We start from the raw sequence: 27253 nt of genomic DNA, 5'->3' as shown, positions 1-27253 counted from the left end.
TACTTTAATATTTTTTGGAAATATTAAAAATTGTACATTTTACAATTTCACTTAGTAACTATAAAGCCTACCGTTCTGAAATTTTACAAATGTTTTAAAGTTATCGTGAACATGGTAAATCGCTCAAAATTTTTTTATTTATCCGTTGCAAAAACTTAATGACGTTATCTCAAAATTTTGCTAGATAAATCCTGTCTAAAATGTATAAAATATTTCGTATTATGTCTGCATCTGTGGAATTACCAATGAAGATTTGTTTCATAAAAATTGATTCTAAACAATTTTAGACTAATTTATTCACTAGGTCTAAATTTTACGGACACAAAAATTTTATTTTGTTTTTAATTGAACGTGAAATTGATGTAAAGAATTGTTTAATGATTTTCTAGAACTTATACTTGTGCATTTAATCATGTACATCCTATATAACCTGTATACAAAAATGTTTTATCGATTTCTTTTTGAAAATTTTTCAGGTTATATGTATTTTTTTAATTCAATAATAGTTTTCAGGCTTTGATCGGCGCAGTTTGGATACACCGTCAATTTTGACAAAAAAATTACAAAAATGCAAGTTTCTGGTGTATTGCACAAAAAATTGAAGTTTTGGAAACACATTCACAGAACACTGAATAAAATTTGTCAAGGTTGTGATACTTTGGAAAAATTGGTCCAAGGTTATTTAGATAAAATTTCCCTCGCCTCTGAAGTTTTCTCTAACAAAACTTGCTTAAAAATTATAAAATTTCATATATTTTGTGATAACCTCTAATTTTTTTTTTTAATATATTTATATTTTACGAAAATCTAGATGCTTAGGTTCAAAAACCAAGGCGAATTCATAAACCACAAGTATACAAGTGTGTTATCTTATAAAATTTAATTGACGTTTACCAAACAAATTATTGGTGGAGATTATTAGGCATTCTGATTATCGGTTAGCGTTTTTCCATCTACGTGATATTCCTAATACAATTTTTCAAATATTATTTTTCTTATTAATTTTCTTTTAATAAGTTTTAATTAAGAAAAACCGTACTTCACAGTTTTTTTTTTAATTCTTTATAATATTTTTGTACTTATGAAACATTTTACTTACTTCCCGAGCGTAAGCTAAGGAAGCATAGTTATCGAATCCATTGGACGATTTGCCACTTTTATGTTTTCTCGACGTTTCATGACCCCTAGAGCACGAAAAAAGTAGTCTCTCGTTTCCGTCTGTCTGTCTGTCTGTCCGTCCGTCTGTCTGTCTGGTGTCTGTATTTATTAATGATTTGAATGTTATACAAAAATATACTCCTATACTTGTAGTGTACGAATCCGCTGTCAGTTTTTTCGCTGAACGATCAAATTTTCGCAAAAACATTCCCACGGTATAATAACGTTGTATTATCGACACAGAATATAAGTCTTCGTGGCTTAGTGGTTCAGTAGCTTTCTCGGGGAACTGGTGACCTACGGTCGTGGGTTCGATGCCGAACTTGGCCCTTTCTTTTTTTTTTTCTTCCATTGGTAATGCGCTATGACTAATTTTATTTTGTGCTGTGACTAGTATTATCCATGTTGATGACGTCATCACAATTTTTTTATTGCTCAAATTAAGAACGAGTCACCTCATTTTCACGAAAATGTGAGAATAATCTTTATTTATTTATGATCAAATAAGAATAGTAATCATATTCAAAATATTTTGTTCCATTGTGGCTTAATTAAGTTAAATTAAGTTTTAAGTTTCTTGTCGAAATAAGTCTACACACATTAAGAAAAAAAAAAAAATGCAAAATGTAGCCCCGCCCACCCGCCCTATCTCAATTGTGACGATTTTTTTATTCGTCGTGAACCAAAGGGGCGGAGCTTAACTGCAAAATCCTTATTTCTCATAAAACGTGTTTTTGAGTATCGTGTTGTTCAAAAAATAGAATGTATATTAAGAAAAGATTAAAGACAAAGATTAATCCCCACCCATACCTGCCCTGACTTAAATAGCAATGAAGTTTTCATTCGTTGGTAGACCTAGGGGAGGAGCCTAATTGCAAAATCCAGATTTCTCTACAAAAATTTACCATTTTAAACGTGTTTAAAGTTTCTAAAAATAAAAAAAATCATTACAATTGAGATGGGGTGGGTGGGCGGGGTTTATATTTTGCCCTTTTTTCTTAATATACATAATATTGTTTGAACAACACGATACTCAAAACCATGTTTTTAGTTTCTTGTAAAGAAATAAGTATTTTGCACTAAACTTATCGGTATCAATGTTTTATTCGACAACTATTGCCCACACATATATTAATTTTGGGCAATACCGAACTGCGCAGATCCAACCCTGTCAAAAATATCATACTAAAATTGATTATTAAAAAATATTTTATTATTAATTATTCGAAAAAATATATATGGGAACAACACAAAAATATTCGCTATTCGGTTTATAATATTTTTACTTTAATATTTTTGGAAATATTAAAAATTGTACATTTTACAATTTCACTTAGTAACTATAAAGCCTACCGTTCTGAAATTTTACAAATGTTTTAAGGTTATCGTGAACATGGTAAATCGCTCAAAATTTTTTTATTTATCCGTTGCAAAAACTTAATGACGTCATCTCAAAATTTTGCTAGATAAATCCTGTCTAAAATGTATAAAATATTGCGTATTATGTCTGCATCTGTGGAATTACCAATGAAGATGTGTTTCATAAAAATTGATTCTAAACAACTTTAGACTAATTTATTCACTAGGTCTAAATTTTACGGACACAAAAATTTTATTTTGTTTTTAATTGAATGTGAAATTGATGTAAAGAATTTTTTAATGATTTTCTAGAACTTATACTTGTGCATTTAATCATGTACATCCTGTATAACCTGTATACAAAAATGTTTTATCGATTTCTTTTTGAAAATTTTTCAGGTTATATGTATTTTTTTATTTCAATAATAGTTTTCAGGCTTTGATCGGCGTCAATTTTGACAAAAAATTACAAAAATGCAAGTTTCTCGTGTATTGCACAAAAAATTGAAGTTTTGGAAACACATTCACAGAACACTGAATAAAATTTGTCAAGGTTGTGAAACTTTGGAAAAATTGGTCCAAGGTTATTTAGATAAAATTTCCCTCGCCTCTGAAGTTTTCTCTAACAAAACTTGCTTAAAAATTATAAAATTTCATATATTTTTTGATAACCTCTAATTTTTTTTTCTAATATATTTATATCTTACGAAAATCTAGATGCTTAGGTTCAAAAACCAAGGCGAATTCATAAACCACAAGTATACAAGTGTGTTATCTTATAAAATTTAATTGACGTTTACCAAACAAATTATTGGTGGAGATTATTAGGCATTCTGATTATCGGTTAGCGTTTTTCCATCTACGTGATATTCCTAATACAATTTTTCAAATATTATTTTTCTTATTAATTTTCTTTTAATAAGTTTTAATTAAGAAAAACCGTACTTCACAGTTTTTTTTTTAATTCTTTATAATATTTTTGTACTTATGAAACATTTTACTTCCCGAGCGTAAGCTAAGGAAGCATAGTTATCGAATCCATTGGACGATTTGCCACTTTTATGTTTTCTCGACGTTTCATGACCCCTAGAGCACGAAAAAAGTAGTCTCTCGTTTCCGTCTGTCTGTCTGTCTGTCCGTCCGTCTGTCTGTCTGGTGTCTGTATTTATTAATGATTTGAATGTTATACAAAAATATACTCCTATACTTGTAGTGTACGAATCCGCTGTCAGTTTTTTCGCTGAACGATCAAATTTTCGCAAAAACATTCCCACGGTATAATAACGTTGTATTATCGACACAGAATATAAGTCTTCGTGGCTTAGTGGTTCAGTAGCTTTCTCGGGGAACTGGTGACCTACGGTCGTGGGTTCGATGCCGAACTTGGCCCTTTCTTTTTTTTTTTCTTCCATTGGTAATGCGCTATGTCTAATTTTATTTTGTGCTGTGACTAGTATTATCCATGTTGATGACGTCATCACAATTTTTTTATTGCTCAAATTAAGAACGAGTCACCTCATTTTCACGAAAATGTGAGAATAATCTTTATTTAATTATGATTAAATAAGAATAGTAATCATATTCAAAATATTTTGCTCCATTGTGGCTTAATTAAGTTAAATTAAGTTTTAAGTTTCTTGTCGAAATAAGTCTACACACATTAAGAAAAAAAAAAATGCAAAATGTAGCCCCGCCCACCCGCCCTATCTCAATTGTGAGGATTTTTTTATTCGTCGTGAGCCAAAGGGGCGGAGCTTAACTGCAAAATCCTTATTTCTCGTAAAACGTGTTTTTGAGTATCGTGTTGTTTAAAAAATACAAAGTATATTAAGAAAAGATTAAAGACAAAGATTAATCCCCACCCATACCTGCCCTGACTTAAATAGCAATGAAGTTTTCATTCGTTGGTAGACCTAGGGGAGGAGCCTAATTGCAAAATCCACATTTCCTTACAAAAATTTGCCATTTCAAACATGTTTAACGTTTCTAAGAATAAAAAAAATCATTACAATTGAGATGGGGTGGGTGGGCGGGGTTTATATTTTGCCCTTCTTTCTTAATATACATAGTATTGTTTGAACAACACGATCCTCAAAAACATGCTTTTAATTTCTTGAACTTAAAACATGTTTAAAAAGGAAAATTTGTGTAAGGAAATATCGATTTTGCCATTAGGCTCCGTCCCATAATTGCAAGTCCATATTTCCTTGCAAAAATGTACCATTTTAACCATCTTCTAAGTTTCTTGTTGTGAAAAGATGGCTCTGTATATTAAAGAAAAAAAAGGCAAAATATAAGCCCCGCCCACCCACCCTATCTCAATTCTGATGATTTTTTTATTCGTCGTTAGTCGAGGGGCGGAGTTTAATTGTAAAATCTTTATTTTTCTACCAGAAATACCATGTGAAATATGTTCCTAAGTAACCGTATTATACAAAGAAAACTAACTGTATTCATTAAAAAAGAAAACCAAAAGAGAATCCTCACCCATTCGTCTCGATCTCAATTGTGATTTACCGTTTTGAACATGTTTTAAGTTTCTAAGAATAAAAAAAATCATCAGAATTGAGATGGGGTGGGTGGGCGGGGTTTATATTTTGTAATTTTTTCTTAATATACCTAGTACTGTTCGAACAACACTCTTTTCCGTTAGTTTTTACTTTGAATATATCTGCGGAATTTGCGCCCCATCGGCGTACGGGATTCGAGGTGTCATTTACACCACTGGTTTTTACTATAGGTATAAAGGTTATCAGAAAACAAAAATTTTGTATAATTTTCCAAAAAAAGCCAGAAATATTAGTCTGTATGTACTCAAGGACGAGAAAAGTTCTGTTGAAGTAACCTTGGACCAATTTTTTGTTTGACTTTCGTCCATTTGACGAATGGTTATTTTCATGTTTCTCGACGTTTCATGACCCTCTGTGTGTCTGTCTCGATTTTTATTAAACACACCATCCCTGAAACTACCAGACCGATTGTCGTCAAAATTTTAATAGTAAATGTTATTTAAATTTTATAAAATAACATACTTCTGCACTTGCAGGTTAGAATTCGTGTTGAATTTTTACCCAAGACATCCAGATTTTTTGGAAAATATGTCAAAATGGTGCAAGATTTTGCAATTTAACTTTGAAACTACAAACATGAATTTATACTTGTGGTTTATCAGCCCATCTATATTCTTTAGAAATGCTTACACAGGGTGACTAAAAAAATTAAAACATGATTTTTGTCTTTATTATATCTCACTAAAATATCATAATGGAAAAACTCACGTGAAATTTGCCATTACTTTAACTCAACACACATATCTTTATTTTTACCTATAGGGGTTACCATAAAAACAAATAAAATTTAGGGCGAGCGAAGTTCTGTCTAAGTAACCTTAAACCATTTCTTTGTTTAATCATTACTGTATACTGTATTTGGATAAAACATCAAATTTCAAAGTAATCGATTCTCTAGTATCAAAATGACGTCTCTAAGGAGACCGAAATCTGCAATTGCGTGTTCTACGTGTTGCACAGTGTCTAAAAACCCTAAAATTTGCGATCCATCCAAATGACTTTATTATTGTTCGGTAATAAAAAGCAAAGCCCGCTTTACACGGTGCGTTGATTTTAAATGTGTAAACGGTCCTTAACAAGCGGTAATTAATTTAGTACCGGTGTAATGGATCCGCGGAAGCAAGCTCAACTAATCGTTCTAATGAGCGTCAATGCAAATTCGGCGCGCAATTGCGAATCCTACAGTGGCGTACACGAAAGAGGGGCATTTGAAATTCACGTGAAGCGTGTTCAGAAGACGTCGACCACGACAGACAAGGTTAGTAGGAAGGACAAGAGAATAATCATAATAATAGTTGAATACTGTTGTAGTAATCGTTAAACTCGTAGTGGAATGCCGCAATGGAAATGGAGGAAGATCAAGTCGGCTTGGTGTGGGTGAGAACGTGTCTTTACTTGATATTCCAGTTTGGGACACCCCGACAGTTGCTCTTTAACCAGTTGCATTATTGAAAACCTACCTCAACATACTTTTTGTAGAGGTTTACTCTATTATAACTGGTTTGTTAGCTAGTTTTGGAGCTAGGTACGGATCATTCAATACTTAAATCAGGTTTTGTACCTGTTATTTATTATTATAATAATGTGGTACAGAATGCTGTTCTTTGCCACTTTTTTATGCCGCCGTCAACTTCGACCGCAGGATCACTGGGTCATTTTAGGTCTTTCGATTTTGCGATTTTTTTTCTATGGCCCCAAAAACACCAATCGTGCGAAGATATTTCAACACTAATTTGTAATTTTAATAAATAATTAATGGCCCTGACTCTTCTGACGTCATCTCTTCGGACGTCAAACTCTAAATTGCGTTATAAAACATCTACATAAAAACATAATTTAGAAAATTTATTTTTTTAATTGACCTAAAATCATATATTTGCTACCCACCCATGCATGTGGTTAAACAATTTGTGTGTTTTATGTAGGCTGCAACTGTTCCACTTGAAGTCATCCACTCCACGCGAATTTGTATCACGGATTTTTAAAACATGTACTGTTTTACACATAATCCGATAATCTATTCTGTCTCCAGGCATTCTACTAACGATGTATTAATTTCGTTACATAAATCTATTTTTTATTTCGATGATGTAAAAAAGCTATTAAGCCCAAGAAAAACTGAACAAAGAACGCGTGACACTAAGTGTCATAAATTTCGACAATCATAGCAATTATGGTTCTAATAATTGGCTACCATAAGTTTTGTTAAAACTTTTGGCGTTATGTAAATTATATTCAAATTAAAATCTTTGATTAGAAACCCTTTGACATTTCGAGTTTTCAAATATCACTTCGCTTACATATTATATTATAAAATGACACCGAATACATTAACTACCGATTTAAAAAAAAACAAAAACTCCGATCGTTAAAGTTTCTAATGTGTCAACTATCAAATATTTTGCAACTTAAAACTACCGCTTAGCACCCACATGTTACATAGAGATGGACCAATTGGAAACAATGTTTTTTTGCAGGATTGAAAGATATTACAAATATCAAATAATACGTCTCGAGATACAGCTTTTTGATAAATTTATCACACCATAGCACAATGTGTATTTGTTTGTTCTACATACATATTATGTGTGCGTGGGAATTGTTCTAGATAGTGAAATTACGAGCCTGTTTTAAAATTGTTAGGCTACAGACAATAGGGGAACATAAAATAAAAGTAGTAAATTTTGGAATGAAAAAAACAATATATGCCTCCATAACCGGAACGAAATCACACGAAATAGGTTCACGATCATTACCATATATCTTGGCACTTGATTTACCTAAATCTAATAAGTTCGAAACGTAATACATGCATGAAACTGAATTATGTCTGCACCATAAGATAGAGGTACAAGTTAACAAACAGAACCTATCGATCTCATAAATTTGAGTGCTAAAGATTCTTTCTTAAGATTTGTGCGCGTAGATAGGCTGTGATTTGTGAGGACTTCGTTACTTCAATATAATCAGTTTCGTAAGCAAGAAAAGTGATTTTGATTATCATCATGTTGACTTCTGTCTCGTCATCTTTTGAAAATCAGATAACGAAAAAATGTGTATGGAGAATTGAAATAACTGGAGCAAAAGTTGTTTTAATCCACTCTCGAATATTACGTAGGTTAAAAATGTTGGGTAGAGGAAAAAGATGAAGTGGCGTGCATTCAGGCGTTGCTGATCTAATGACATGTAATGATAAAGATCTAGCTTTAAAAATGTGGCAAATAATAAAGTAAAACAATCAAATTGGATGGAATGTTTTCGATTTTAATGGTTTTGTTTTGCTGTTCGCATTTGAATAAATGAATAAGTTAATGGGTTGCTGTGAGTTGGATAATAATGGGAGTAAAATGCTTGTGTTAATTCCGCTTATCGATACATATAAATGTGGTCCGATGATCTTGCGTCATTATAGTAAATTAAAATTAAGACTTTTTAGCTGAAAAGGACGTTGGCAATAAATGAGGTTGTAAAGAAGTAAATTTATTTGTTATTCTCCGATCTAAGTGTCAGTTAACAGATTACCGTCAAAGTAACTTACATCTCAATCGGAAAAAAATTGCGTAATCAGAATATGTCCATTTATATGCAAATAAATTCTTATTACGAAATAAATAGTACCCTAAGATAAGTTGTTAGATGAGTCCGAACACTGTCATTATTTTATCTAGTTTTCAATTAAGCGCTTTATTGCCATGTCATATAATTCGGATTGTGTGACACTTTGTATCGCGTAAAGTACTTCTCATTGGTCGACGGGAAACATTCTTAATTGTTTTGTACTGATACAGTTACCACACCCAATGTATTCATATATTCAACAGCCCACTAAATAAACAAGAGTGAAACCAATTAATGATACCAGTTACCGAGGAATATTCTAAAAAAGGTGAAGGGCGATTTCAAAATCGTGCGCACACCACAATTTGACTTCCTCTCCCCTACCACGCGTCGAATATTTTGACGCCATTCGTTTCGACTCGATCGCTCACTTCCAATAATCACTGTAAACTTTAACTGTAAAATTATTAATTAATTTGAAAGTTGTGGAATCACGCAGCATCCATATCGAAAATAATTCGATCGTAAAAACATGTAATTCGATCATAAATACTTCGTAAGAATATTATCTTAATTAACATTAAAACTCATTTTAGTTAACCCAAATACATCGAATTACATACGGAAACTTAACAAAATGTTACATCAACCGACACGACAGATACTTCGAATTTCACTTTTACAAAATTAGACTAATAACGTCATTAAACCGATGCAGATATCTGCCGAAAATACGCGCGCTAATTATCATTTCAGTGTCGACCGTAAAATTTGATTCTTATTTACAAGAAGCACTTCCTTAAAAACATTCTGCAACTTGAGAGTGCGTCAGTTGTTCGATTCGATCGTTAAATTTCCGAGATTGCATCAAACGAAAAAACAAAAACTGGTTCCCGAGATAAAAATTTATCGAAATTAGACAACGAACAATTGTTTAAATTTACACAAAAATTACATACCAACTTTGGCGAAAACGTGGTAGAAACATTTTTGTGGTGGGGAGAGACCAGTGTGACGTACACATTTTTGGGTGGATAGATAAATGTATTCACGTTAGGCCATTTATATTTGGAATTTAGGTATCATTAATTAAAAAATACGTCCATTTGTTTTCAACAGGTAGACTATTATTTCCTTTAAATCTCTAAACGTGTATAACACACATGGTATACATCATTCTTATCACTGGAATGATCATAATTGGATCGACCGTAGGAAAACCTACAATTAAAAGCATCAAATTAGATCGACCGGTCATAAAATTGAAAGTGTAATAAATAAGTGGCTGGAGTATCGAAAGTAACAGACATAATTGTAAAACGTTAAACTGGAAGTATCTCAACAATTGAATAACATTCAAGCAGTGGCGTGTTACGCGGAGGGGAGTCCAAGTGGTTTACAATCGTCTTTGAGATGATCTCATACATTAAATAAGTCAATAAATCAAACATAGATCTAGGACTATCTTATTGTATTCCCTCCTAAAACAAACCGGTTGGCACAAAAAAACTGCGATAAAAAAGACATTAGAGGTGGCTCTGATCTTAAACGTGGCTGCTCTATGAGGCTAAAATTAATGCGAATTTCAATGGACATTGACAGAATACAACGTTCAAAAGATTGCCAAAAAATGTATCATTTTCATCCTCGAAATTAAGACCGTAACTGGCACTAATTAGGGTGTCGGTATCCGTTGCTGTGACGTCATCAAGTATCCTTTCGGGTTGAACCACATAATTTAAGCAGTTACGAAAAATTGTATTCCCCCAACTTTTCATAACGTAATTACTGTTTTTATGCACGCCAAATTATTATACCACGATGGAAAATCAAGCTCCTGAAAAGATCAAAACTAACACATAATCAGTTGTAATTTTCACTAAGAACTAAAAATGTCTGATTTCAGTGCCACCGTGTATATATCTATACAAGAGGAAACAAAAAAATGTGTACGTTTCGAATTGAGTGACAACACTGTTATTAAAAGTAAAATTACAGAGATCAGACGGCGTGTGTTGGTTCACTGACAAAGATTGCCTCAATTATCGCCGAAAATGAAGTTCTAAAAATTGTGAAAACCGCCTTAAATGAGGTTGAAGCTCGTTTAGATAGAAAATTGGTAGCATAGAAGGAAGTAGTGCAACCTATGATTTTCGATTGATTTTCAAGTAAATGATTATGTAAAGTTCGACGAAAACAATTTGTGAGGTCTCTAAGATCGTGCTTAAATATACTGATCAAAATTCGATCGATCGAACCTATAATCAGCGTTGCTGTAGCAATTTAACAATTTGTGATGAAATCTAGTTGTAAAGAGTAGGCTTTAATTAAAATTAATAAAAATATTGTGTTTGCAAGAGAGAAATTTTCCACATTACAACGGTGCGATTTTACGCAACCGAGCCGTTGAAAGGTCTTGCTATTGATAAGATCTGGGAATAAATTTGGTGAACAATTGTAAGTATCGTAATAATGGATTTTTACTAAGATATCTTACGGTAAAGTAACTCTTTGACCTTTAGAGATGGCAAGGTTAAGTCACGTAGGTGGAGGGGGGGTATAGGGCAAAGCTACTAGTACTATCCGTTACCATTTAAAGGCAAAGCGGTTTTATTTATGGCAAGTAACTAATCATTTGCGAATTGATTTATACAATGAATGGACGTCGCATCTGCAACTTGGCCATCTAGGCAAAGTCGCGTTTTATCATAATTAAGACACTCGCACAAATGTTTTACAAGATTTATTGTTATTGCGCTATATTTTACGTGTTATTGATAATGAACGCCTTCGTAAAGACGGCATACATCAAATTTATTAAGCCCACGCCATTCCTAACAAGCTTCCTCTACGGCGGATTCTGTCAAAAATGCCTACACTCCCTCGAAATCGAAATAAATCTAAAGAAAACCGTCAGCTTACTTCGACCGGACTTTTTGATTAAAAACTGCCCCGGTCAAACGCACTTTAGTTGGACAAAAATGTTGACCAAGAGCTCTTACATAAGTCAATGTCCGTGAAGAATTCGAAAGTGTTCTGAATCCAAAAAGAGCATTCGATCTTCGGTTACGGCATAAGATCGGTGACACACTCATTCAACAAATTTTTACTCAAATTACCATTAATCAACCCAACCAAACCGCAAATGTCAAAAGCTATCCAAGATGGCGGCTTAAGACGATCAATTAAAAATTTTCTACCTCACGGATATTAAATGATACATCCGCTATCTTAATCTGGCGACTAAGCTCTATTTACCATAGTCAATTAATCACATTCGTCCTATGTCAGATTGGGAACTATAACATGATGACACGTACAATCGATGATCGGGACCGTGAGAATCCCCTTCGTTGGAACTGTCACTGTGCAGAAATAAAAATGTTAATGACAACCACGCCGAAGAAAAACAAGATGTCATTCTGTCAATTTTATTGCGAGATTTGCTAAAACATGGTTCTGCAATCACAGATGCACAGGTGGTTTTTTCAATGACGTTCACCAAATTTCCGGATTAAATTTATTAGTCCTCCTTCCGCTAATAATATTGCTCAACACCTATTAAAAGGAAAAACTTGTCTTGTAAATTCTACTCGAACACAACATTTGAAGATTCCTCATACACTCACTGCCAAAAAAACTTTCCTTTTTCGTCAAGTTTCTAGCAATAAAATTTTGTTTATTTTTTATTTCACTCTATTTTCATATATGATCAAATCGTAGCAAAATATGTGAACAAAGTTTGTCCAAAAAACTGATTCATCAAAATTTTGATTGTGTTTTGACAGTGAACATCATAATTAACTAAAATTTATTTAATCACCCCCTCCACAACACGCCGCCTGTCCATTTAGCAGCATCCTGCTTACACAGGATGTTTCAAACAAATTAATATATTGGAGATTGATCGCTCACAACTAATTCACGTAACTTCCTTAAAATCCTGACGTAACGTTTACTTACAATCAAAATTAATACATCTACCACCACTACAAAGTCGATGACGTCACTTCAAAGATTACTAAATAAATCAGTTTGACAATTAACTCCTATCTAAAATAAAACCTTGCCGAATTATCTCATTTGTTTTCAAAAGTAATGTAGTAAAAATCTTTAATGAATTTATTTAAATTTGCAGAGTTATTCTGTATAATTTACTAGTTGTAATACCTTTATCTGACTTAATAATGTATTATTTGACTAATAAAATGTTACTACGTGTTTTAAACATCATAATTAATTCCTGAGGCAACTGTTTGTTTTAAAAATTATCCTGTTCGACATGAACATATTTTATTGTTAGAAAATTACAATTCAAGTCAAAAATTTTTTCACTGATACTTATAACACCAAGTTCCACAAATCTAAAAGTAAATAAAATTTTAAATTTATGAAAAGATGGGACTGATAAATCGTTAATTATTTAATTACATAATAGGTAATAATTCAAAAAATAATTAGCTTTTCGTCCCCAGATAAGAGCTATAACGTGGTGTCGGTCCTTGAAAGGTGTTGCGCTTAATAACGCGATAGAAATTATGATGACCATCACCACAAAATATCTACAAACAAGGATTTATTTTTAATTTAATTACAAATTTATGATTACAAATTTTTCTTTGAAATGTACAAGATTGGGTGTGGCAGATCGCTTTAAAGGCAATAACCCGTTTATTAGACGAGGCATGTACATGGTGTAAAAACTAAATTTAATAACATGTTAAACAGTGTACAAGGCAACGTGAACACAAATAACCAGTTTTAACGATAATCATTATTTTCATGTGAACACGTGAACAAAATAAGTTCATTCATTATTTTCACCTACTAGAGTCAAAAATGTGGAAAATCAAAATTAATCGGTAGATTTTTGAAATCATTCCCATGTGACAAACATGTAACAATAATAATCGTGTTATTGCTGAGTCGTGAAATTACAATTTATGAAGCCATACCGTAACCTATATAACATAATGTTCCCCCTCACAAAACAAACTCTCTCGAGTTCATATGAGGAAAACAACGTTTGATGATTTTCGTACTACAAATAAAATAAGTAAAGCATTCTGCATTAAAATCCGCTTCGTTGATTATAGTGACATATGGTCCATATATATACATAATACCCCATTTGTATTCTTTCTAGATCGGTGCTCCTTTGAAGACATTACGTCGTTCTTATTGAGAACACGATATGACACACATTGACTCTTAAATTTGGCCGGTATAGTTCAGGTTTTGAAATAGTGAACACTGATTAAATAATTTGGGACGGATATACTTGGAAGATGGACTATGGTTTTATGAAAATCTCTTCAAATGAACCCGTCAAAAGTCTTTGGAATGTACACTATTTAAGAATGTGAACTATATAACTGGTTCATGGTCACAAGAAAAAAACATTAAAATTGCTTCAAGGTAGTTTTCACGTTTCAAAACATAAATAGTGTTGGAAAATCATTACAAACGTTGGCTCGCATATTATATATATTCAGTGTTATCACCAGAAAAACAAAATAGAAAACAAAACTCTGTCGTTCGTCTTTTTTGGATCGGGCTAAAATACAGCGTTTCTGTCTAAAAGCGCGAACTCCAACGTAGGCGTAGCCAGACAGAAAAAGGAAAAAATTGTGAAAAACGATCGGTCCAAAACAGTATCGGATCTTTTAAAATGGAAATGATTTAATGAGAAGTTGAAGGAGGTTCAACGTTCACTTTTTATTAATGTGTTCGGAAAAGCACCGCGTACGCAGCAAAAATATGATGTCCATAATTTTTTGCAGGCATTTCCATTAAATTATTTGTTGGTGTAAAAACGTATCGGCTAGTCTAAACATATATCGCCTGAAGCAATTATTATGGTAATGCTAATGCACATGATCCGAAGCTTTCAACCGTGCTTATGAACCGTTTGGAGTTAGACACAACAAGTACCAACCGAAAACAGTCCGGGGACTGTTCGCTTATTGGCTGCAGCGTCCATCAAGTTGTAATTTATTTTTAATTAATAACCGGCTAAAATTACAATTATCTTTTAATATACGGTTGCTTGAATGCGCGTCTGTGTGGGAACGTGATGAAGAAATATTTTTGAAAAATAAAAAAAGCGCGATCGCGAGAGAAAAAGCGAAAATCATTGAATGAGAAAACATGTAGAAGACGCCGAGACCCGGATATCGGCCTACACAATTAAGAAGCCTCCACTGCGCATGCGTAGATTTATTCAGGTGTTCACAACAGCGCGCGAAGCGTCGTTCATTATTATTTTACCTACTTTACCTTGAACCTGGCTCTTACGACCGAGAGGAACTTTTACAATGGATAAAAACTTTACGACAATAATTTATAATTGTTAGCTTGGTATTTTTTCACTGATAGTTATTGCCGTAATAGAAAGTCCTTGTGGATTTTTAGTTTGCAGTTACGTTCACCCAGAACTATATTGCAATAGCCGCCGTTTCATGTAATTATTAATTGTTGTTTACAATATTGGGGAAATTTCTGTTTTGCGTTGAAACGGGACAAGCTCCATCGACTCCAAGCTATGTCTACAAATCACGCTTTTTTTCCAAAAATCCATTCCACGGCAATAACGATGAGAAGATTATTCAAATTTATACAAATTGCCGTTGAAGATAAGGCAAATGTGCAGCTCGTCTCATATTATAAACAAGATCAAATTTGTTCCTGCGAGAGTGTGGAAGACCGCTATATTGGGTAGAAAGGGTGCTCTTGAGCATACGTCTTAAGAACGTTAAGTTCATGGTCAAACGTTGGAGCTCTGTGTACCCACATCTCGATTATTTTTAGCTCCTCATGGTGCAAAATTTTCGATTTCCGGATCAACACACGCTTCTATTCATTGTTCGTTCTTCCACGAAGATATTTCTCAAAATCTGACAGCTACAACTACGACCCATCTATTATCGACCGCTTTAACCGAATCTAAATATCTGGAAACGCTTCTAAATTCGATGTTCCGAAAGATTAATTAAATCCAATGTAATGTTTAACCTCGACGGATTTCTTGTTTCCAGTGTATTCGTCCGGTTAAAAGCTTTCATAAATCTTGTTTTTATCAGCGCCGAAACTATTCTTTTTCGTTGATTGGAGATTACGTGATAATTAGACTTATCTATCACGTTTCTAAGAAGCGAAATCACGAATCACGAACGGTTAAATGAATTTTAGACGCCGCACCATGTCTACTGATGGTATTTCCTAAATTAAATACCGTCAAACCTGGAACAGAATACACATGTTCTGATTTAAGATAATTTTTTTATTGGAAATACAAAGACTTGTTAGATTTCTCATTCAAAATCTGTTTCAGAGGGTACACGACCTTAAAATAATTACTTTTTATAATTGCAATGGGCCGACATTAATGAAAAAAATGGGATACTATTTTGACAAATTTAAACACATGTATAGCGTATCGAAAATATTACGCTACCAAAGTACAAGAAGTACAAAAGATAAATACAGTAAAAATGTTGTTATAAATATTCCGTAAGTAATCCACTTCACTTGAAATATATATGACAGTAAATAAACATTATACTCATTACATCTTCACATTTACGAACATAAGCCATAAATCCTAGCAATTATGAAATTTAAAAATTGACATTTCCCAGTCAGGAAAAATAATAAAACAGCCTCACATTTATGTAACGAAAGTAAAAGTTTGCATAGACAGACTGTTTGTCTACAGAATGACGAGCAACAATTCACAAAAGTTTAAAGTTACACTGACCACGGATAAATTTTTTCATACAAAGTGACGTTTCTAGTTCATTCTGACAGATAAACATAACCTCACAAAAAAAATCGTATCGTTAATTCTCTTTTTAAATCCCTAACTATATGTCTAAATCACTGAAAAAGTGGTGACAAATGAACTGTTTTGTTACATCCTACTATTCCATACTTTTTCTATACATATTAAAATGTGTGTTTAAATGATTTTGCATTTAAACATACATAGTATTCTTTGAACAACACTTGTAAAGAAATAAGTATTGTGCAGTTAAGCTCCATCCCCTTGGTTCACGACGAATAAAAAAAATCATCACAATTGAAATAGGGTCGGTGGGCGGGCTTGCATTTTGTCTTTTTGTTTTAATATGTGTATATCTCTTTTCACGACATGAAACATAAAACATATTTAAAATGGAAAATTTGTACACGGAAATATCGATTTTGCAATTATGCTCCGCCCCATAATTGCAAAATCCATATTTCCGTGCAAAAATGTACCATTTTAAACATGTTCTAAGTTTCTTGTCATGAAAAGATGGCTGTGTATATTAAAACCAAAGACAAAATATAAACCCCACCCACCCACCCTGTCTCAATTCTGATGATTTTTTTTATTCGTCGTAAGCCGAGGGGCAGAGCTTAACTGCAAAAGCCATATTTCCTTAAAAAAAATTACCATTTTAAACGTGTTTTAAGTTTCTAAGAATAAAAAAATTATCACAACTGAGATAGGGCAGGTGGGCGGGCTTACATTTTGCCTTTTCATTTTAATATGTGTAGATTTTTTTCACGACATGAAACTTAAAACATGTTTAAAACGAAAAATTTGTACAACGAAATATCGATTTTGCAATTAGGCGCCGTCCCCGTAATTCATATCTCCTTACAAAAATATACCGTTTTAACCATGTTTTAAGTTTCTTGTTGTAAAAAGATGGCTATGTATGTCAAAAAAACGGCAAAATATAAGCCCCAGCCACCCACCCTATCTCAATTCTGATGATTTTTTTTATTCGTCGTAAGCCGAGGGGCGGAGCGTAATTGCAAAATCCATATTTTCTTTAAAAAAAACATCACAATTGGGATAGGACGGGTGGGCGGGCTTACATTTTGTCTTTTTGTTTGAATATGTGTATATCTCTTTTCACGACATGAAACATAAAACATATTTAAAATGATGGAAAATTTGTACACGGAAATATAGATTTTGCAATTATGCTCCGCCCCATAATTGCAAAATCCATATTTCCTTGCAAAAATGCACCATTTTAAACATGTTCCAAGTTTCTTGTCATGAAAAGATGGCTGTGTATATTAAAACAAAAGACAAAATATAAGCCCCACCCACCCACCCTGTCTCAATTCTGATGATTTTTTTTTATTCGTCGTAAGCCGAGGGGCATAGCTTAATTGCAAAATCCATATTTCCTTAAAAAAAATTACCATTTTAAACGTGTTTTAAGTGTCTAAGAATAAAAAAATTATCACAATTGAGATAGGGCGGGTGGGCGGGCTTTCATTTTGCCTTTTCATTTTAATATGTGTAGATTTTTTTCACGACATGAAACTTAAAACATGTTTAAAATGGAAAATTTGTACAACGAAATATCGATTTGGCAATTAGGCTCCGTCCCCTTAATTCATATCTCCTTACAAAAATATACCATTTTAACCAGGTTTTAAGTTTCTTGTTGTAAAAAGATGTCTATGTATGTCAAAAAAAAGGCAATATATAAGCCCCACCCACCCACCCTATCTCAATTCTGATGATTTTTTTTATTCGTCGTAAGCCGAGGGGCAGAGCTTGATTGCAAAAGCCATATTTTCTTAAAAAATTTACCATTTTAAACGTGTTTTAAGTTTCTAAGAATAAAAAAAATCATCACAATTGAGATGGGTGGGTGGGCGGGGGTTAATATTTTCCGTTATTTTCTTAATATAAATAGTATTCTTTGAACAACGATACTCAAAAATATGTTTTTAATTTCTTGTAAAGGAATCTTTTACAATTATGCTTGGTTCACGACGAATAAAAAAAATCATCACAATTGAGATAGGGCGGGTGGCCGGGCTTACATTTTGCCTTTTGATTTTAATATGTGTTGACTTTTTTCACGACATGAATCTTAAAACATGTTCAAAATGGAAAATTTGTACAACGAAATATCGATTTTGCAATTAGGCTCCGTCCCTTTAATTTATATTTCCTTACAAAAATATACCATTTTAGCCATGTTTTAAGTTTCTTGTTGTAAAAAGATGGCTATGTATGTCAAAAAAACGCAAAATATAAGCCCCACCCACCCACCCTGTCTGAATTCTGATGATTTTTTTTATTTGTCGTAAGCCGAGCGGCGGGGCCCATTTGTAAAATCCATATATTCTTAAAAAAATTACTATTTTAGACGTGGTTTAAGTTTCTAAGAATAAAAAAAATCATCACAATTGAGATGGGGTGGGCGGGCGGGGATTAATATTTTCCCTTATTTTCTTAATATACATAGTATTCTTTGAACAACGATACTCAAAAATATGTTTTTAATTTCTTGTAAAGAAGTATTTTGCACTTAAGCTTCGCCTGTTTGGTTCACGGCGAATAAAAAAATCATCACAATTGAGATAGGGTGGGTGGGCGGGCTTACACTTTACGTTTTTGTTTTAATATAGTAAATTTAAATTTTGCTCGAAAACCAATATAATAATATATTTTTGGATTTGAATTTTCTAACTTAGTGCATCGTTTTCTGTGTGAATAGCTGGGAATTGTCTGTTCCATGTTCGGACGGATATCTCTGAATCGGGTGCCAAGAATATCATATTGTCAGTTCTCATAAATGATAATTGTGAAGACGTGATCTCATAATAAAGGCATATCATGATATTCAATACTCTACTTGCATGAAAATTACACCACCATTTTATTTTTTTGGTTTTATACAACAAATTTATCAAAATATATCTTGATTATTTACACATCCACGGAATGTTATTGTCATATACACTTACACTGGTGTTGATGCGTTCAAATTTTCCAGTCAGATTCAAGAGTGTGAAAGTTGCAGATTGAGCCGAACGCGAATGCTGTATTTACTTCAAACGGTTATTAACCTTAAAAATGTGTTGGTAGTTTAGGGTTTTAAATATTTCTTATCGCAGGAATACTCGGAATGAGTAAATTTCATTCTCACCGGTTATTTATCACTATAGTTACACGGAAAACAGAAAAATATCCTCATTAATTGGAAAGGAGCACTTACTGAGCGGAAAATGCACATATTAGAAACACATTCCTCTAAATAAAATTCTGAAAATTTTAAAAGGCCGCATTAATAACAATAATAATGGCATACCGTTGTTGATATTTTAATAATATTTAATGGCACATTAAGCTAATAGGTTATGCTAATCGCTATAAATAATTTGTAAGAAAGAGAGTAGCGATACGAATGTTATTAAAAGAAAACTTTAGAGTCTTTATGAAAAATCGGTGTTTAGAAAAAAGGAAAAGTCGCCCTAATTGGCAATTAAATCACCTTTTACACAGTATTCATATGCAGAATTGCATTCGCTGGAATTGCTGATTTATTGAGCAATAATATTGCTCTACATAATAACACTTTATTTATTGCTACCAATGGGTCAGGTTATGTTGTTTTATTTAGGTTTGCGCGTGCTCCAGACGTATCCTTTTGGTTTAAACGTGCTATAAAGCTTGAATAGGTTTTTGTTTGTAGAATTTAATTTTGTTGGTATTTATTGCAGACGATGTAAATGAAAGTGTATACAATGAAAGTAAAATTTATAACCTCGAGTTGCTAGATGCAAGCTACTTTTAGATGAATAAAATAACATGCTACTTCTGCCATCGAAAATTAATCAAAACGCGAGGAAAAATCTTCTACTATACATCATACATAGTATGATAATAATTTTAAGCAGCGGTTGCAACCTCAAACAAAACCGCAAATGCCACTCATTCAAATGTCAAATATTTGTTTAATGCCAAATAACGGTTAACGAAGAAAATGTTAATTGTCTGTGTAGTTTTAGATATCAGGATTTTCCTTTGCGGTAGCTTCAGATACCCTCAATTCAGGCGACAATTCTCGGGAGATTAGGTTAATGGTGTATAATGAGTGGTTAATTGCAATAAACGTATTGAGAAATAACGTTGATAGCCCGAACCTTGACTTGTTTACTTAAGTATTTTAGTGACAAGATGTGTTATACAGACATATTGAAAAATCCAGTGAGTGTGCTTTAGATGTAGCCTGGATATTAACAATTTACAGCCGCATATTATAGATTCTTCATGATTGCTCAAGGGCAGACGTACCAAAAATGGAATGGCTATTTTTCGAAGTTCGTGACTGAAGGCGTTTCAATGTTTTCATAATGTGTAGTAACCGCAGATTACTCTGCGCATTTCATACTTACACCGTGCATTTCTTTCGATTGTTATTAATAAATTGTTCATTCAAAACCGTTCCTTTTAGTTTATTACAAACAAGAAAAATATCAATGGAGATTTTAATTGTATGGTAAACCTGTTTATGACTTAATCTGAGCTTGACTCCAATTCAACATTTTTGCTCGGCAAACAGTATTAAGACCGACTCTAAACATCCATTGTCGTTGCATTAACCCATATTCATGGGTGCGCAACTGATCCGTCCATTCACATTTTCATCTTATTTTTTAAGCACCCACGTCAGATCCCGGAAAAAGTATCCATAAATCTACAAAATGTTATTTTCTGACAGTTTAAATAACACTCTTATTCGGTCCTCCAAATTCGTACAAGATATACTGCATCAACAATTTTGTAATCTATTCGATGAGAAAACTTTTTTGATGCTGCCTGGAAGCATTTAGCCACCAGTGGTCTTCGAGTACCGTTATGACCAGACAAACTCTAATGACCAGACAATTTATCATCACGTAAAATATATAATTAATAAAGCTATCATTTCAACACAAAATCACACCACACAAAAATTTTATAACAGGACAAAATCGTGGCAGTTAGATTTTTTACAATTAGCGTGCGATCGAAAAAAAAAAGGAACTAGGTTTGGCTCTGAGCAGTGACATTTCTAGTCACTATTTCGTTACCGCGTTTTGAGGTTAAGATTAATTGTTGCGTTGACGTGCACACGGCGGTGATTAATTTCAACCACACACATGTTGACAACTTCTTGTTCGCAGCCACCTCTAATTTCTTTTAATTTTCGATTACTCTGTACTTGATCTTATCGAACGAATTCACTTGATTAAAATATAACCAAGCACACCTAAGCCTTAATCGATTCTCTATCTTTTTGCGTCATAGTGGTAAAAGTTCTGTAATAAATTCAGTGTTGCTAACTCATTAAATTGGAGAAAGACTTCATGTCATGTAGTAAAATATTTATTAAGTAACTTTAGTTCTTGGAAAAACCTTAAACGTCGAAAGTAACCCGCTTAAAACAGCGGAAATACGATTGTACAACGGCAGCTTTAAATTGTCAACTTTTACTGCGCTTTATGGTGATTCTAGATTATGAAGATTCAAACTCGAGAAACGTAACTATTCCGAGAAATGTCGAAGTGATGACTTAAAGTCACATTAAAATTACGCAAACGTGCTTTTGAGCATCATTTAATAACTAATTAGTGTAAACAAATTTCGTTTTATACTATATTTGTTTTTTTGTCGACACGCTAAGTATAATGATTCAGAAAATAGCCATTACAACATAATGTACGGAAAATTGTAAACCCTCTTGGCAAAATTGCTCAAATACTTAAATTAATGGCGTCCCAACTTTTACTTTAGTGTCTTAGTAATTAAGATACGGTTAATATGCTTTTCGTACGAAAATTTCTTAATAATACATTAAAAATCGCTGGTCCATGTTAAATATATCCAGCGCAAACGTATCTTTGCTACAAACACATAAATGAAACAGAAAAGGATACATTTGAATATGAAAGTTAAACGTTTGAATTCTTGAACCTATAACTGATGTCGCAACTACTTAAAATATGGGCTGCCACACAGAGTAACGCTAGATAATATAAGGCGTTCGAATTTTTTTTTAAACAACGTAAACCGAATTGGCCGACGTTGCCGACGTTACGGTATAATAAAGAAACCAACTAACAATTAGTTGTAGTCGCAGCAACAGTCAGTTATTAGACTATAATATTTAACCTTGAAATATTTGTAAGGCCCAGCCAAAGTATGGCGTTGCCTCGTTGCCTCTTTTACATTGCTCGAGCTAGACGGCTGTGAAATCGCCTCCTGCGATCAACTTAATCTGACATAAAATTTGAATTTGAGAGGTTGTCGGTGCGGGAAGAGGAGCTACAACTTTTTAATTATTTTCTAATAACTGACGTGAGTTGAAGACGTTAGAATCGCATCAGTGACCTTAGTCGACCTTGACAATCAATCCGCGTTTAATGACACTTAAATCAAAGTTGACGCCAGCTTCGATTTTCCACGTAAATTTGACAACAGTGTCGTCGTAATCGTTTAATTTGTCTGTGAAAACCGTCTCTGATTTATTCATTTTTAATTATTTGGCGTAGAGATTGTTATTTGAAGACACTAGAACGTTCGGCCGGCGATACCTGTGCCCGCCCGCCAGGGGGTAACGAATGGTAAATGATTCATTTTGCGGTCGAAAGTTGTTGTCGGATAAAATAGTTTCGTTTGGGTTATTTAAGGTGTCATTAAAGGTGGACAGGGTTAGTGACTTACCTGAGTCCAATGACGGGCACCCCCTCGTCCTCTGTCATCTCCGAGAGCACGAGAACCGTGGGCACTTGAGCTTGAGCGGGATACTGTAAAAGTCCTTGGTTCCCTTGAAGTACCACTGACACTGTCCCGGGGGGGCTCCCGCTCGATTCGCCCCCCGTAATCGTGCTTGAGTTTCCGTCGATCAACCCGTCCGCGATTTGCCCCCCGTGTATCTGATGGGCACTTAAGTTATTAATCGTAATGTCGCCGCCATTATCGGCCGAATAAATCTCGAGGCTCTTTTGATCAAATGCCGTGGTGTAAATGACGGTCTTGTTGCCATCTTCGTAAATTAAGTCTATGGGTGTGTCGTTTTTGTCCTGGATACTTTGAGCATAGAGTTCGTCTTTGTCGTACGAAATAACTTCGGTTTTAACTTGAGCGTAAAGCGGGGCCCTCCCCATGGCACTTTCTTCCTCCATTTCCTTCTTTAATTCGATGACGTTGACTGGTGTCATCGTCGCGAGCATCGCCGGCGATTCGGGAGCCTCTTGGTTCGGCGAACGATCAGCTGGTGAAGCTTGCGGTGGAGGAGGAGACATCATACTGCCGTCGGCTTCGAGAGATGGTGAAGAATTCAGAGGCATGTCTTCCATGTTACGACGAGTCATTATGGCATCTATTCGAGTTTTTATCACAGTCACTTAACGCGATTGCACTTTTTTACGTATCAACGTTCGCTAATATGGCACTTGTATGGCTGAATTTTTGGCTAACCCGGAGCGACATGCACTCGTCCGACTGGTGAGTTATCTAAAAAAAAGAAACAAAAAAGAAATTGGCAAAATTCAAAAGGAACGAATGAGGGTGAAGATGTGAGGAAAACGCGTCAAAGTCGGTCATCAGGGTCCCGGCGGCGCGCCATGCTGCAAAGAGTGAAGACGTTCTGGTCGTACTACAACCGATTCATGTTTACTACAAGTACCGGTTTAGATCAAGTCTATTATTTTGGAAGATCCAAAAAAGTCCGGTCGTCGAAGATGAGAAAACCCGGCTAGAGGCGGGAAGGTGTCCGCCGGAGCCGGAGGAGGTGGCATGGCAGTAAACAGTAGAGGTAGACGGTAGCAAACCGGAACCTCCACGTGCCAGAGCTGGTTTGACGGCCATATGGAAGCCGCTCCACAGCCCAGCAATCTCCCTGGCCTGCTGCCGCCGGCCCAAGAAGAGAAGTCGTCTGCCGTCACTTTAGCACCGTTTCAGCGCAACTTGGCCGAGGGGGTGGCTACAACCGGTTCCTCACTTCGACGGATAACTGTATATGCACAACTGCAATGGGTTCTGTACTCACGGGGGGTATATACATATATACCAACGCGCTAATGCCAAAACGGCACTTGAAACAGGCGCAGTTTCCACATATTTGCGTATACTTCGAGTGATTTATCGCCTGAGTATGGAATAACGTAAGCGAGATTTGCATTTAAAATTTCGATGTCATAAAATAATGGGCGAGGGACGACGGCACGTGCACGTTTGACGGGGTTCCGTCTGCATGGGTGGTGTTGATAATTCATTTTTGCTTTATCTGCAGAAGAATCGGAACGTTTATCGTTTATATTTACGTCGGTCGGCATCGGCGGGTGTTTGGTATGCACGTACACGTCTTCTAATTTGAAATTCATGTACGGCATCAGAACCAATCGCGTTTAACTATCGGCGCTTATCGAAGGCGGCGTAAGTCGATTGGTGGCTTAATCGAATTAGGATTATCGAGGAGACTTCGGTGGTTGTTGTTGCATGGTGCTAGACGAGCGGCGCCAAAAGATGACAGACGAGTGCAAGGGCAGACCAGGTAAACTAGTAGGGGCGTACCGAGTCGCCATTCAAGATCAAGTGTGAGCAATAGTTGATGAACAGGTCTGCCGGCTTCTGGATAACAGGTACTATTGTAATCGTTCAATATTGAAAACAACTAGGTGCAAGTGAGCACGCTTACGACTAGCACCATAACCTGACCAATTAAGTGTGCGGATTCTTAATACAAACTAGTTTCGGTGGATTCGTGTCTGGACGACAACGTGGTTGTTTGTGTTGTGGACGTTACATTAAGCTCGGATAAATTTCCAAGTGCGATTGTTTTAGCTAAAGCGAATTACCTCGCGTGGGGAATGGAGTTCCTTTGTTACGAAGACCACAAAACTCACTACACGACACACTGCCCTACAGGTTCGTGTCCACCACGTTGTGACAACATGCTTTTTGCTGTATCAGTCGGGATTCTACATTCAATCACATGCTAGCGTCTACAGGTGTTTCGAACTAATACTCTACTGACTGTTAGTTGCGGCAGCTCAAAGCCAATCGAAGGTAAAGACCATCTCGGCTGCGCGCTGGGCGCTCCGTCTTTCTCGGACTCGCCGAAACGCGCCTTGACCGGTGCGACGTTCGTCTTTGCTTGCTTCGAAGGCCGCTCGCTGTGTTCGTAGCCGAGTCGCCTCCGGGCCCCCGCAGCGACAGCACCCGACAACTCGCCCCGTCTTGCTCGCACGCACTTAAGAAAAGTGAACTTAAGTCACACGTGGGAGTCCGATTGGGCGCCGCTGATTCCACTCAGCTGAGTGCGAGGGCAGCATCGAACACTGTGGAATCATGGCCGCTGTCCAGGTATATCGCGGGAATCTCGACGGACGACAAGGACGGCGTCACGCCGACCGCCTCGGAACGACAAAGACGACAACAGTTTCACCTGCATGACTCGACGATCAAACAGACTCAGATATCCTATGGCAACAACAGAGAACAACACAGAGGAGGGAAATAAAACGATCGAAAAAAGAATGACGTAAAATAGGAACAATAAGAAGTAAAAGTATAATCCCAGACATGCCTCGAGCTATTCCAGCATTCTCAAATACTGCGCGCGCCTATAGTGCGTGTTAAAAGTATTGTTGATTTTGACGTTTCAACACTACCGCCGTCACACGCCACCCCCAAATACTAGATCTAATTATGTATAAGCCGATCACACTTCGATTGCTCGAACCGACGCTCGTGCGTGTCGAGATACTAACATCGACGTGGAAATTTCAATGGTGCGTTAGAAGACGAACTGTCACCACAGAACCGCATAATCCATATTTTTAACACTAGCACCAACACACTAAACAATTAAAACAAAACTCGACATACAACTCGTTCAAAATTTAATACTAATCGATAGGTAACTAAGTAAAGTACACTAGAGACACTAAAAACAAAAAACCGTTTCGCCAATCGTACTCTGCGTGCAAGAAAACAGATAAAATTACCTGAAACTGATTTAGGAGGTGTGTTATAAATCAACTTTTTGTATAGACGGTACACATTTGAATAAAATTTATACAAGATTAATTGAATGTTAATTTTTATTTATTGCAGGTTAAGTCTTTGTTGTTCGTTCGGGTCTTTGTGGTCAGTAGCGTGTTACGTTGTTTGAGTAATTGTCGCGTATTTGTCGCACTTGTAACACCTGCTATTGACCTATACAAACAAAAACTTTCATCAGGCTGTACCATCCTAAAACGAAAGGGTTAAGAAAATAACCATAAAAAATCTCAACTAATGGGCGTCCGTAACTTTAGTGAGATCTCGGTTGTTTACCACGAAGCTCTGATGGAGCTAAGAGAGAACATTCTGGACCAAGGAGAAACACGACAGAGATAAAAGCACTAACAAAAAATAAACAGGTAGATAGGTTATATTCGTCCAATATTTAATGAGAGCCATCATACTTAAGGCACTGTTTCAAAAATATATTGCTGCTGCATACAAAATACACAAAGGAATTAGGTTTGAATACCGATTTTAAGACGCAAATTACCTCGTTTTTAGTAATAGTCATTGGACAATGGAACAATAACCACAGCTCGGGCTGCCACTTCTACAATGACTTTTTCTCCAGTCACCATTATTGTAAACACTCAAATCTTATTAGTCACTATTTATATATTTGATTTTGTTTTTTGTGCACAACCTAGGGTTGTCGAGTCCAGGTAAAAGATCTTATTACAGGATCTGTGACAAAGACACAAAAGAAACACAAAATATATTTGTACTGGTCTGTAGTTTTAATTAAATA

General features: G+C 35.0%; 1 protein-coding gene across 2 annotated transcripts in view; it reads right to left on the bottom strand.

Annotated features, from left to right (window-relative positions):
• Window positions 1-25703, bottom strand: part of Grh (grainy head) — a 95697-nt gene extending 69994 nt beyond the window's left edge. For both annotated transcript variants that reach the window (XM_064072300.1, XM_064072301.1), the window contains exons 1-2: window positions 25293-25703; window positions 23158-23949 (exon numbers count right to left, since the gene is read on the bottom strand). In XM_064072300.1, the coding sequence (XP_063928370.1) occupies window positions 23158-23807 (650 nt within the window). In that variant the 5' untranslated portion in view covers window positions 23808-23949; window positions 25293-25703. The remainder of the gene's footprint in view (window positions 1-23157; window positions 23950-25292) is intronic.
• Between the last annotated feature and the right edge of the window lie 1550 nt (window positions 25704-27253).

This window comes from Zophobas morio, unplaced genomic scaffold (assembly GCF_036711695.1).
Source record: "Zophobas morio isolate AGI-343-1 ecotype UQ-CSIRO unplaced genomic scaffold, CSIRO_AGI_Zmor_V1 ptg000044l, whole genome shotgun sequence".
Taxonomy (NCBI): domain Eukaryota; kingdom Metazoa; phylum Arthropoda; class Insecta; order Coleoptera; family Tenebrionidae; genus Zophobas; species Zophobas morio.
This window is presented reverse-complemented; position numbering and strand designations above follow the sequence as displayed.